Below are 14,224 nucleotides of genomic sequence, written 5' to 3'. Positions count from 1 at the left end.
GGTCCCTCAGGAGGCACCTGGCATCATGTGGGACCTTGAGTCTGAGGGTGCCAGCACAGGGACTACGGTGTCTCTGCAGCCCCAAATATCTCTCGATGCTAAAAGTAGTGGCAGGGAATGCTTTTTCGAGGACAAATACGTTCTAGGCATCATTTGATATATTTCTCAGGGACTCCTCTTACACGCTGGGGCAGGCACGGTGGCTCCTGAGGAGTGGACAAGGAGCCAAGGCTTGGTGAGACTACGTGCTGCCCAGGGTCCTGTGGGAAGCAGGTGGCCTGGTGGGATCACTTCGCACCAGCTGGGGCTGGCTGAGTCTGGTGGGGCCGGTCTATCATGGGGTCCGCCATCACTAGAGATGTGAGCTCACTGGGGGCTCCAGATCACCCTCATCTGAGCTTATCCTGTTATGCAGGAGACACACCTGGTGCCCAAGGGGTGGCAGGGCCAGGGTACAGCACAAGGTTCCTGATTCAGGGCCTGCTGAATACCGCCTGCCTGTCTCTCCAGGACAGCAGTCTTTTTTTTTTTTTTTTTTTTTTTTTTTTTTTTGAGACAGAGTCTCACTCTGTCGCCCAGGCTGCAGTGCAGTGGCATGATCTCGGCTCACTGCAACCTCTGCCTCCCATGTTCAAGCAGTTCCCCTGCCTCAGCTTCCCAAGTAGCTGGGATTACAGGCATGCGCCACCACACCCAGCTAATTTTGTATTTTTAGTAGAGATGGGGTTTTACCATGTTGGCCAGGCTGGTCTTGAACTCCTGGCTTAACGTGATCCAACAGCTTCAGTCCCCCAAAGTGCTGGGATTACAGGCATGAGCCACCATGCCCAGCCCAGGACAGCAGTCTTTTGTCTGCAGGCTCACATAGGGACATACACGATGCACAGGTGACTTTCGATGGGCCTGGCCTAGGTCCTCTCTTCTTTCAAATAGGAGAAAAAAATGTTTCCTTCTATTCCTTTGCCGGGCTAGTAACCAGTTTCAGCACCTTCCTGCATTGCTGGGGAGGGAGGCTGTGTCTGTTTCTAGAAGGAGCCTCATGTTTCAATCTTAGCCGGTGGCCGATTCCCTGTGCTGCATCTGCGGGTCTGGCAGAGGACGTGGCTCCACGGTGGCAGGATGGCAGGGCTAGCACACTGGGTGTCTAGCATCAAAATGTCGCTTGACCGATGATGACCCCTTCCCTTCCCCAATCATTTTCAAGGCCTGGGCCTAATAAATGGGTCTTACAGGGACCCAGGGCTCCTCCGGCACTGAGTCCTTGAACACACAGGAAGCTGCAGCCTCATAAATTGGGGAACTGGGCAGGGAGGCTTGGACTACGCCTGACCCTTGGCTTTCGTGGGAATGGCATGGAGAAGTGTCACCTGCCTGAAGGTAGGCAAAAGGAGAACCGGTCCGAGCCGGCTCCTTGTGTGATTGCTGTGGCCATTCTTGGGATGGGAAGTGCGCCTCCCTCCCTGGGGCGAGGATGGCCACAGTCCTGAGGTTGTGGGTGGAGGCAGGACTCCCTTTCCTGAATCCAAGGCCACAGATATGACTTTCCAAAGCTGGTCTGGGAGACCTGGTCACAGAGGGCCACTGGTCCTGAATATGACAGCACCCTGGGGAAGGCAAGGGAGGCTGAACCGTTTAGCTATGGGCTGGGCCAGGACAGCCCTTCTGGTGTGTGGTCCAATGGCGGGCCCTGGAAGTTATGCCTCCTAGAACCTGGGGATGTGACTTTATCTGGAAAAAGGGAGCTGGGCGCAGTGGCTCATGTCTGTAATCCCCAGAGCTTTGGGGGGCCAAGGTGGAAGGATCTCTTGAGGCCAGGAATTCACGACCAGCCTGGACAACATAGTGGGACCCTGTTTCTACGGAATAAAAATAAAAAATTAGCCAGGTGTGGTGGTGTGCACCTGTAGTCCCAGCTGCTCAGAAGGCTGAGGCAGGAGGATCACTTGACTCCAGGAGTTCAAGGCTGCAGTGAGCCATAATCATGCCATTGTACTCCAGCCTGGGCAACAAAGTAAGATGCTATCTCAAAAAATAAAAAGGGTCTTTGCAGAGGCCATTAAGTTAAAGACCTCAAGATCATCCTTAATAATCCAGGAAGATAGCAAAGACTTGGAATCAACCCAAATGTCCATCAGTGACAGATTGGATTAAGAAAATGTGGCACATATACACCATGGAATACTATGCAGCCATAAAAAAGGATGAGTTTGCGTCCTTTGTAGGGACATGGATGCAGCTGGAAACCATCATTCTTAGCAAACTATCACAAGAACAGAAAACCAAACACCGCATGTTCTCACTCATAGGTGGGAACTGAACAATGAGATCACTTGGACTCAGGAAGGGGAACATCACACACTGGGGCCTATCATGGGGAGTGGGGAGGGGGGAGGGATTGCATTGGGAGTTATACCTGATGTAAATGACGAGTTGATGGGTGCAGCAGACCAACATGGCACAAGTATACATATGTAACAAACCTGCACGTTATGCACATGTACCCTACAACTTAAAGTATAATAATAATAAATAAATTAAAAAAAATAAATAAATAAATAAATAAATTAAAAAAAAAAAAAAAAATCCAGGAAGGCCCTAAATCCAATGTCAAATGTTCTTATAAGAGAAGAGGGGGTCGGGGGTGGTGGCTCACGCCTGTAATCCCAACACTTTGGGAGGCCGAAGCAGGCGGATCACTTGAGGCCAGGAGTTTCAGACCAACCTGGCCAACATAGTGAGGCCCTGTCTTTACTAAAAATAACAAAAATTAGCTGGGTGTGGTGGCACATTCCTATAATCCCAGCTACTCGGGAGACTGAGGCACAAGAATTGCTTGAGCCTGGGAGGCAGAGGTTGCAGTGAGCAGAGATAGCACCACTGCACTCCAGCCTGGGCAACAGGGTGAGATTCCATCTCCAAAACAATAAAAATAAAAAAATAAAACAGGAGAGACACAGGCCACCTGAAGACAGAGGCAGAGATTGGAGTAATGTGGCCACAAGCCAAGGGAGCCACCAGAAGCTAGAGGAGGTAGCCAGGATCTTCCCCTAGAGCCTCCAGAAGGAACCAGCGCTGTGGACACCTTGATATCCGACTTCTGGCCTCTGGGATGTTGAGAATAATTCCTGTTGTTTCAGCCATACGGTTTGTTGTACACTGTTATGGCAGTCCCTCCTAGGAAATGCAGACAGAGATACTATGGGAAAGGGGGCGGTGCCCATACGGAGGTCAATCCTGTAGTTGTCTGTCCAGAGCCAGCTGGACACCCAGACAAGACGAGGAGGCAGCTTAGTTTCTCCCCAAGGGAGGCCTGGAACTGTAGCAACAGAATCTGTGTCATCTTCCCAACAAGGTACCCTGAATGCTTCCTGTGGGTTAAAAATCTCTGCAATGTGGCAGATAGGATCGTGCAAAAGACGGACCCATGGGAAGAAAAATAAAATCAAAGATAAGAGATGGGGACCTTTGTGCACTGCTGATGGGAAGGTAAAATGGTGTGGCTTCTGTGGGAAACAGTATGGCGGCTTCTTAAAAAATTAAACGGCCAGGCCGGGCGCGGTGGCTCAAGCCTGTAATCCCAGCACTTTGGGAGGCCGAGGCGGGTGGATCACGAGGTCAGGAGATCGAGACCATCCTGGCTAACACCGTGAAACCCCGTCTCTACTAAAAATACAAAAAAAAAAAAAAAACTAGCCGGGCGCGGTGGCGGGCGCCTGTAGTCCCAGCTACTCGGAGGCTGAGGCAGGAGAATGGCGTAAACCCGGGAGGTGGAGCTTGCAGTGAGCCGAGATCGCGCCACTGCACTCCAGCCTGGGTGACAGAGCGAGACTCCGTCTCAAAAAAAAAAAAAAAAAAAAAAAAATTAAACGGCCAGGCGCGGTGGCTCACGCCTGTAATCCCAGCACTTTGGGAGGCCAAGGTGGGCAGATCACCTGAGGTAGGGAGTTTGAGACCAGCCTGACCAACATGCAGAAACTCCATCTCTACCAAAAATATACAGTTAGCTGGGCGTGGTAGTACATGCCTGTAATTCCAGCTACTCAGGAAGCTGAGGCAGGAGAATCGCTTGAACCCAGGAGGCGGAGGTTGCGGTGAGCTGAGATTGCGCCACTGCACTCCAGCCTGGGCAATAAGAGCAAAACTCCGTCTTAAAAAAAAAAAAAAAGAAAAAAGAAAAACTAAACATAGTGTCTGGGTGCAGTGGCGTGGCTCACACCTGTAATTTCTGGATCAAAGGCATGCACCACCACGCCCAGCTAATTTTTTTTTTTTTTTTTTTTTAAGATGGACTTTTGCTCTTGTCGCTCAGGCTGGAGTGCAGTAGCGTGATCTTGGCCCACTGCGAATTCCGCCTCTTGGGTTCAAGCGATTCTCCTGCCTCAGCCTCCCGAGTAGCTGGGATTACAGGTGCCTGCCATCATGCCTGGCTAATTTAGTAGAGACGGGGGTTTCACCACGTTGGACAGGCTGGTCTTGAACTCCCGACCTCAGGTAATCCACCCGCCTCAGCCTCCTATAGTGCTGGGATTACAGGTGTGAGCCACCATGCCCGGCCTTATGTTGTGTATTTTAACCCCCAAAATATGAAGTGAAAAAGGTGGGGTCTTCATGGAGGGAAGGTCAGGGCCTGGAAGACAGGTGGGACAAGTGGCTGTTCCAGGTGTCTCTGATGAACTGGGCACACCTGTGTGGGCAGATGGTAGGAGTTGGGGGGCCACTGACTGCCTTGTGGGGGCTGAGGCCGAGGGGCCAGAGCAGCCCCTGACATTTGTCAAGGGCCACTCACCCACACCACTGCCTACTGGAGCCTGGGCAGTGGGAAAAAGGAATGAAGCTAGAGGCGGAAGGGTTCAGGAGAACAATGTGCCTGCTTGTATCTTGAATATGGACCATCAGTTGAAATGATCATCAGTCAGGTTCAGACAGACAAAATCCTGGGACCTTTACAAATCCCATTGACACAGCAGCCCCTCAAACGAGAATCTACAGTTAGGTGGGGGATCCCTGTGAGTATCCAGGCCTTGGACCCTGTCAGATGCCATCTAAGTACTCATCTATCCATCAATGGATCCATACATCCACTGATCAAGCCCATCCAATTTACCCATGAATCTATCCATTTGCTAAATGACACATCCACAAATCTCCCCATTTATTCATCTACGTACCCATGAATCTATCCATCCATCTATGAATAATCCATGTACTTATCCATCCACGAATCCGTCCACCCATGAATCCGTCTATCTATCCATCCATCTGCTCATCCACACACCTACAACTGTACCCATTTATTCATCCGCCTACCTATGAATCTATCCATCTACTTGTAAATCCATCCACCCATGAATCCATCTATCCAGCCACCCATGAATCCACTCACTCATAAATCCACCTATCTATTCATCCATCCATCCATCCATCCATCCATCCATCCATCCATCCACCCACCCACCCATTCATTATATGAATCTACCCATTTACTCATCCACCTACCCATGAACCCATCCATCCACCCATGAATCCACTCACCCATTAACCTATCTATCCATCCATCCATCCATCCACCCACCCACCCACCCATTCATGCATCTATTCATCCATCCACTCACGAATCCATTCACCCAAGAATTAATCTATCCATCCATTCAGCCATCCATGCATGAATCCATCCATCCATCCATCCATCCATCCATCCATCCATCCATCCATCCACCCACCCACCCATCCACCCATCCACCCATCCATAAATCTGTCCACCCATCTACCTGAAAATCCATTCACCCATGAATCCACGTGTCTGTCTAACCAACCATCCATCCATTCATCCATCCATCCATCCACCCATTCACCCACCCATTCATTATATGAATCTACCCATTTACTCATCCACCTACCCATGAATCTACCCATCCACCTGTGATGGATGGATTCATGAGTGTACGGATAGATCCATTCATGAATCCATCCATCCACCCATGAATCCACTCACCCATTAACCTATCTATCTATCCATCCATCCATCCATCCATCCACCCACCCACCCACCCACCCATTCATGAATCTATTCATCCATCCACTCATGAATCCATTCACCCAAGAATTAATCTATCCATCCCTTCAGCCATCCATGCATGAATCCATCCATGCATCCATGCATCCACCCACCCACCCACCCATCCACCCATCCATATATGTCCATCCATCTACCTGAAAATCCATTCACCCATGAATCCATTTGTCTGTCTAACCATCCATCCATCCATCCATCCATCCATCCATCCATCCATCCATCTATCCATCCATCTATCCATCCATCCACCCACCCACCCATCCATAAATCTGTCCATCCATCTACCTGAAAGTCCATTCACCCATGAATCCATCTGTCTGTCTAACCAACCAACCCATCCATCCATCCATCCATCCATCCATCCATCCATCCTCCATCCATCCATCCCCTCATGAGTCCATCCACCCACCCACCCTTCAGTATTCCCAATGCACAACCACCTCACTTTGCTGCTCTGTGCTTGTCATTTTCTGGCTGAAGGGACACATGTTTGGCAAAGGCCAGAGTCTACATCCCTATTGCCTGTGACACCCCTAAGACCTACTAAATTTGAAACTTTATCAAGACAAGAAATGGGCTGCGCTGTTGTCCTTGCCTGTTTTCGGTAAAGCCCATTACCTCTAGCCATGTCCCCCAGGCCCTGCCCACATTTCCTACCTCAACCTACTGCTCCAGACCTTCACCTCAAAGACTTTAAATTACACTCGCTCTCCTGTACGAAGCATAAACATTCGCACAGCCATGATCTCCACATCTCACTCCCGTGTGTGTGTCGGGAAGCAACAGCGCGTGGGGCCGGCTCCCACCAGTAGGGACCCCAGGGACACTGACTCACCCTCTCACAATGCCACTCTCCAGGTAGCTGACTTGGATGAACTTCCCAAACCGGCTGGAGTTGTTGTTGTGGGCTGTCTTGGCGTTTCCAAAAGCCTGCAACGAAATCAAAAGCAGGTTTTCAGATCAGGAGGATGGAATTTTTCTTTTTTTTCCTCTCATTTTACACTGTGCCTTTATTTTTATTTTGTATTGTTCAATTTATCTATTTTTTCTCTTGGAGACAGTCTCGCTCTGTCACCTGGGCTGGAGTGACACAATCTTAGCTCACTGCAACCTCTGCCTCCTGGGTATAAGCAATTCTCATGCCTCAGCCTCCTGAGTAGCTGGGACTACAGACGCATACTACTATGCCAGCTAATTTTTTGTATTTTAGTAGAGATGGGGTTTCACCATGTTGTCCAGGCTGATCTCGAACTCCTGAGCTCAGGCAGTTTGCCCGCCTCAGCCTCCCAAAGTGCATGAGTCACTGTGCCCGGTCTCTATTTTTTCTTTTTCTTTCCTTTTTTTTTTTTTTTTTTGAGATGGAGTCTTGCTGTGTCGCCTAGGCTGGAATGCAAGGGTGCGATCTCGGCTCTTTGCAACCACCGTCTCCCGGGTTCAAGCAATTCTCCTGGCTCAGCCTCCCAAGTAGCTGGGATTACAGGTGCACGCTGCCACACCTGGCCAATTTTTTGTATTTTTAGTAGAGATTGGGTTTCACCGTGTTGCCCAGGCTGGTCCTGAACTCCTGAGCTCAGGCAATCTGCCCGCCTCGGCCTCCTAAAATGCTGGGATTACAGGCATGAGCCACCACCCCCGGCCTCTTATTTTTTCTTTAACTGGTCCTGCAAAGCAGGGTTACCCAGTAAGCAGGGAGTAGCCCATTTTCTTTCTTTTTTTCGTTTGAGACAGGGTCACACAATGTCACCCAGGCTGGAGTGCAGTGTTGCGATCTTGGCTTACTGCAACCTCTGCCTCCTGGGCTGAAGCGATCCCTCTGCCTCAGCCTCCCGAGCATCTGGGACCACAGGCGTGCGCCACCACATCTGGCTAAGGTTTTGCAGAGATGGGGTTTTGCCATGTTGCCCAGGCTGGTTTGGAACTCCTGAGCTTAAGTGATCCACCCACCTCGGTCTCCCAAAGTGCTGAAATTACAGGCATGAGCCATCGTATCCGGCCTTGGTTTATTTAGTTAATATTTTTCAGATTGTGACATAATTTGTAAAAACATCATTTTATTTGTCTAAGTAAACTTTAGTTTTCAACCTTTTAATATTATTTTTGAGATGGGGTGTCGCTCTGTTACCCAGGCTGGAGTGTAGTGGCACAATCTCGGCTCACTGCGACCTCTGTCTCCCAGGCTCAAGGGACCCTCCCGCCTCAGCCTCCCAAGTAGCTGCGACCACAGGCATGTACCACCATGCCCCGCCTTAACTTTTAAGGTGTTGGGGTACACATGCCGGTTTGTTAAGTAGGTAAATTCGTATCACAGGGGTTTGCTGTACAGATTATTTTGTCACCCAGACACTAAGCCTAGTATCCAATAGATCCAATAGTTATTTTTTCTTTCTCCTCCCTTCCTTCCTCCCTCCCTCCCTCCCTTCTCTCTCTCTCTTTGTTTTTTTGAGACAGAGTCTTGCTCTGTCGCCCAGGCTGGGGTGCAGTGGCATGATCTCAGCTCACTGCCACCTCCGCCTCCCAGGTTCAAGCAATTCTCCTGCCTCAGCCTCCCAAGTAGCTGGGAATACAGGTACGTGCCACCATGCCCAGTGAATTTTTGTATTTTTAGTAGAGACGGGGTTTCACCACGTTGGCCAGGATGGTCTCGATCTCTTGACCTCGTGATCCGCCCGGCCCGGCCTCTCAAAGTGCTTGGATTACAGGCGTGAGCCACTGCGCCCGGCCCCATAGTTATTTTTTTCTGCTCTTCTCCCTTTTCCCATCCTCCAGGAGGCCCCACTGTCTGCTGTTCCCCTCTGTGTGAACATGTGTTCTCCCTATTTAGCTCCCACTTGTAAGTGAGAACATGCAATATTAGGTGTTCTGTTCCTGTGTTGGTTTGCTAAGGATAATAGGCTCCAGTGAGGATGGAGCTGCTATAGGCCTCAGCCTGGAGCCCTGGGCCTTCCTCATTCTGGGCTTTGAGGACACTCACTTATCCCTGAGACAGTAGGCTATAAGTCACTTAGAAGCCCAGATAAGACCTGGAAAATACAGAGGTGTATAGTCAAGGCCCATTCCAACATTTCTCTCTCTATCTTTGTGTCTGAGGTTGTGTAAGGTGCTCAAGTTTTTTTTTTTTTGAAACAGAGTCTTATTCTGTTGCCGGGCTGGAGTGCAATGGCATGATCTCAGCTCACTGCAACCTCCGCCTCCCAGGTTCAAGCGATTCTCGTGGCTCACCCTCCTGGGTAGCGGGGATTACAGGTGTGTGCCACCACGCCTGGCTAACTTTTGCACTTTTAGTAGAGATGGGGTTTTCCCATGTTGTCCAGGCTGGTCTCAAACTCCTGACCTCAGGTGATCTGCCCGCCTTGGCCTCCCAAAGTACTGGGATTACAGGCATGAACCATCGTGCCTGGCCAGTGTTCAAGTTTTAAGTCTCTGACATTAAAAATGGCAATTGCCTGAATTCTTTTCAGTTATAATCATTCATCTGATAGGGCAAACCACACCCTGTGGGTCAAATCTGGTCTGATGCTTGTTTTTTTAATTGCCTGCGAGCCAAGAATGATTTTCACATTTGTAAATGGCAAAACAAGAAACAAACAAAAACCCAAAGAAGAATATTTCCTGGTGTGAAAAACCTCTTCATATTTCAGCGTCCATCAATAAAGTTTTACTGGTGTACGCCAGGCTCATTCAATTGTGTTGCAACAGACACTACCATCTAGTCTGCAAAGGCAAAAATATTGCCTATTGGGCTCTTTGCAGCAGGAATTTTGGGCTGATCTGGACTCTGGGTTCACTGCTGGACACAAGGCAGGGTATGTGGAAGCTCCTTCGAGGAGCCCTACAGTTTGGTGGGAAGATAAGTGGGTTCAAAGGGCAATTTAAAAAAAAATTGGGGGCCGGGCGCGGTGGCTCAAGCCTGTAATCTCAGCACTTTGGGAGGCCGAGACGGGCGGATCATGAGGTCAGGAGATCGAGACCATCCTGGCTAACACGGTGAAACCCGTCTCTACTAAAAAATACAAAAAAACTAGCCGGGTGAGGTGGTGGGCGCCTGTAGTCCCAGCTACTCGGGAGGCTGAGGCAGGAGAATGGCGTGAACCTGGGATGCGGAGCTTGCAGTGAGCTGAGATTCGGCCACTGTACTCCAGCCTGGGCGGCAGAGCGAGACTCCGTCTCAAAAAAAAAAAAAAAAAAAAAAAAAATTGGGGTAAAACTAACATAGCATACAATTAACCATTTTAAAGTGTACAATTCAGTGGCATTTAGTACATTCACAATGTTGTGCAGCCATTGCCTTTATCTGGTTCCAGAACATTCTGATCCCCCTAAAAGGAGACTGTCCCCATTAGCAGTCCCTCCCCATTTCCCTCCCCTAGTCCCTGACAACCACCAATCTGCTTCCTGTCTCTATGGATTCGCCTGTTGTGGGTATTTCAGGTCAATGAGGTCATACACTGTACGGCCTTTTGTGTCTGGTTGCTGCTGCTTTTTTCTTTTCTTTTTACTTTCTTTTTTTTTTTTTTTTAAATTTAAGAGGCAGGGTCTTGCTCTGTCGCCCAGGCTGGAGTGCAGTGGTGTAATCATAGCTCACTGCAAGCCTCAACCTCCTGGGCTCAAGTAATCCTCCTGCCTCAGCCTCCCAAGTAGCTGGGACCACAGGTGCAGGCCACCATGCTTGGCTAATTTTAAAAATTTTTTGTAGAGACCGCGTCTCTCTATGTTGCCCAGGCTGGTCTTGAACTTCCGGCCTCAAACAATCCTCCCGCCTCGGCCTCCCAAAGGGCTGTGATGACAGGCATGGTGGCTCAATGTTTCATTCCTTTTTCACAGGACAATCTTTTTGCTCTGTACTGACGAGTCCACACATACAGGGAAGTGTGTGCAGTGCAGGGAGTGTGCAGGGGTCCCCTCTGGGGCCTTCCATGTAACCATCACCTGAATGAAGATGGGGGACACCTACTCTCTGTCCAGATTCCTGGGGTGCCCCCTTCCCATGAGGGACTTACTGTTCCAGAGTGTTTAAGGTGGAGCCCTGGGGGAACTCGAGGCAGGGAAGGTGCCTGGCACAGGACAGAGAAGTTGGGAAGAGGTGGTAGCTGGGGGAAGATGGGGGCCTCTTTCGTTTAGGGAGAAAGAAGATGGGGTGAGGCCAGTAGGATGCGGGCTGTGAGGCCTGGCAGATGAGAGAGAGGCGGCAGAGCTGGTCCTGGGGCCTGGTGTTCCACTATCCCAGTCCTTGTGACCACTAGGTTTGGGGAAGAGGTGACATAGCAAGGGGAGGGCACAGGGACAGGAGGCACACCCTGGGCACACCACACGTGGGAAGTCTGGCAGCAGTGATGTTCCCGTTTGAGAGGCTGGGGCGCCCAGGGAGGATAGGAGAGAGCAAGGCCACAGTGTGAAGGAAGTGGCAAGGCCATTGCCAAGGTCCCATTGTAGGGGGTGGTGAGGTGGTGGCCAAGCACGCCGGGGAGGCAGAAACCGGAGACACAATGACACAGAGAGACAGGATCTTCCTGAAGGCCTCATTCCACAGGGGGATGGATATTGGTTGTTACGGACTTCATGTCTGTGTCCCTCACCAATTTTTTTTTTTTTTGAGACAGGGTTTTGCTCTTGTTGCCCAGGCTGGAGTGCAATGGTGCGATCTCGGCTCACTGCAATCTCCGCCTCCTGGGTTCAAGTGATTCTTGTGCTTCAGCCTCCTGAGTAGCTGGGATTACAGGCACATGCTACTGTGTTCGGCTAATTTTTGTATTTTTAGTAGAGACGGGGTTTTACCATGCTGGCCAGGCTGGTCTCGAACTCCCGACCCCAAGTGATCTCCTCGCCTCGGCCTCCCAAAGTGCTGGGATTACTGGCTCGAGTCACCATGCCTCGCCCCTGACAAACTTTATATGTTGAACTCTAAGCCTAAGGTGATACGTTCAGGAGGTAAGGTCTTCAGAAGGTGATGAGGTCACTTACATGGGGCCCTCATGAATGGGATTAGTGCCCTTATAGAAGAGGCCCCCAGGCCGGGCGCGGTGGCTCAAGCCTGTAATCCCAGCACTTTGGGAGGCCGAGATGGGCGGATCACGAGGTCAGGAGATCGAGACCATCCTGGCTAACCCGGTGAAACCCCGTCTCTACTAAAAAATACAAAAAACTAGCCGGGTGAGGTGGCGGGCGCCTGTAGTCCCAGCTACTCGGGAGGCTGAGGCAGGAGAATGGTGTGAACCCGGGAGGCGGAGCTTGCAGTGAGCTGAGATCCGGCCACTGCACTCCAGCCCGGGCGACAGAGCAAGACTCCGTCTCAAAAAAAAAAAAAAAAGAAGAGGCCCCCAGAGAGCTCCCTCACTCCTTCCACCATGTGAGGGCATGGGAAAAAACGCCATCGATGAACCAAGAAGTGGGCTTTCACCTGACAGCAAATCTGCCAGAGCCTTGACCTTGGACTTCTCACTTCCAGAACTGTGAGAATATATTTCTGTTGTTTGAACCACCTGGTCTACGTGATACAGTCATGCACTACACAGCAATGACGATCGAACGATGGACTGCATATACGACAGTGGTCCCATAAGATTATAATACTGTATTCTTACTGTACTGTTTCTATGTTTCCATCCATCCATCCATCCACCCAATCTTTTTTTTGAGACAGGGTCTCACACTGTTGCCCAGGCTAGAGTGCGGTGGCATGATCATGGCTCACTGCAGCCTCAACCTCCAGAGCTCAAGGTGATCCTCCTGCCTCAAGCTCCCAGGTAGCTGAGACTACGGGCACGTGGCAGCACACTTGGCTTATTTTCTTACAGAGAAGAGGTTTCACTGTGTTGCCCAGGCCAGTCTCAAACTCCTGGGCTCAAGCAATCTGCTCACTTTGGCCTCTCCAAGTTTTGGGATTACAGATGTGAGCCAAAGTAACCAGTCTATCTATTTAGAGACAGAATCTTGGTCTGTCGCCCAGGTTGGAGTGCGGTGGTGTGATCTTGGCTCACTGCAGCCTCGACCTCCTGGGTTCAAGTGATTCTCCTGCATAGGCCTTGCGAAGTGCTAGGATTACAGGAATGAGCCACCAGGCCTGGCCTATGTTTAGATACACAAATATTTACCATTGTGTTACAACTGCCCACAGTATTCAGTAAGGTAACATGCTGTACAGGTTTGCAGCCTAGAAGCAATAGGCTATACCTATTTGTTTTTGCTTTTTTTGAAATCGAGTCTTACTCTGTTGCCCAGGCTGGAGTGCAGTGGCATAAACTTGGCTCACTGCAACCTCTGCCTCCCAGGTTCAAGTGATCCTCCTGTCTCAGCCTCCACAGTAACTAGGACTACAGGCACGAGCTACCACACCCAGCTAATTTTTGCATTTTAAAATAGAGACAGGGTTTCACCACAGTTTGAGGCCAGGCTGGTCTTGAACTCCTGACCTCAGGTGATCCACCTACCTTGGCCTTCCAAAGTGTTGGGATTACAGGCGTGAGCCACTGCACTCAGCCAGCTACATCTATTTGTATAGGTATACCCTATTAGTGATTATATACTAACACATCTATTAGTATATAACCTACTAAACATCTACAGTGCTGGGCGCGGTGGCTCAAACCTGTAATCCCAGCACTTTGGGAGGCCGAGACGGGCGGATCACCAGGTCAGGAGATCGAGACCATCCTAGCTAACACAGTGAAACCCCGTCTCTACTAAAAAATACAAAATACTAGCCGGGCGAGATGGTGGGCACCTGTAGTCCCAGCTACTCGGGAGGCTGAGGCAGGAGAATGGCGTAAACCCGGGAGGCGGAGTTTGCAGTGAGCTGAGATCCGGCCACTGCACTCCAGCCTGGGGGACAGAGCGAGACTCCGTCTCAAAAAAAAAAACCAAAAAAAACAAACACCTACAGCCTAAGTGTGTAGTAGGTTATATCATCTAGGTTTGTGTAAGTTCACTCTAGGATGTTTGCATGACCACAAAATCACCCAATGACGCATTTCTCCCATAGTTAAGCTATGCGTAACCATATTCTGTGACAGTAGCCCAAACAGATTAAGACACTGGCTGACCACTGAGTGGAGGCTTTTGTGGGGCAGCCTGAAGGGGGAAGTCCCATTAAAAATGCAACTGACTGGCTGGGCACAGTGGTCATGCCTGTAATCCAGCACTTTGGGAGGCTGAGGC

The 14,224-nt window shown here is 50.1% G+C and overlaps 1 protein-coding gene across 3 annotated transcripts in view; it reads right to left on the bottom strand.

Annotated features, from left to right (window-relative positions):
- The window catches only part of MYO9B (myosin IXB), a 139,446-nt gene that overhangs the window by 64,242 nt on the left and 60,980 nt on the right, over positions 1-14,224 (bottom strand). For all 3 annotated transcript variants that reach the window (XM_025367239.1, XM_025367241.1, XM_025367240.1), the window contains exon 3: positions 6,909-7,003. In XM_025367239.1, the coding sequence (XP_025223024.1) occupies positions 6,909-7,003 (95 nt within the window). The remainder of the gene's footprint in view (positions 1-6,908; positions 7,004-14,224) is intronic.

The sequence above is a fragment of the Theropithecus gelada genome, chromosome 19 (assembly GCF_003255815.1).
Source record: "Theropithecus gelada isolate Dixy chromosome 19, Tgel_1.0, whole genome shotgun sequence".
NCBI classification, from domain to species: Eukaryota; Metazoa; Chordata; class Mammalia; order Primates; family Cercopithecidae; genus Theropithecus; species Theropithecus gelada.
The sequence above is the reverse complement of the archived record's forward strand: the minus strand, read 5'-3'. Positions and strand labels throughout refer to the sequence as shown.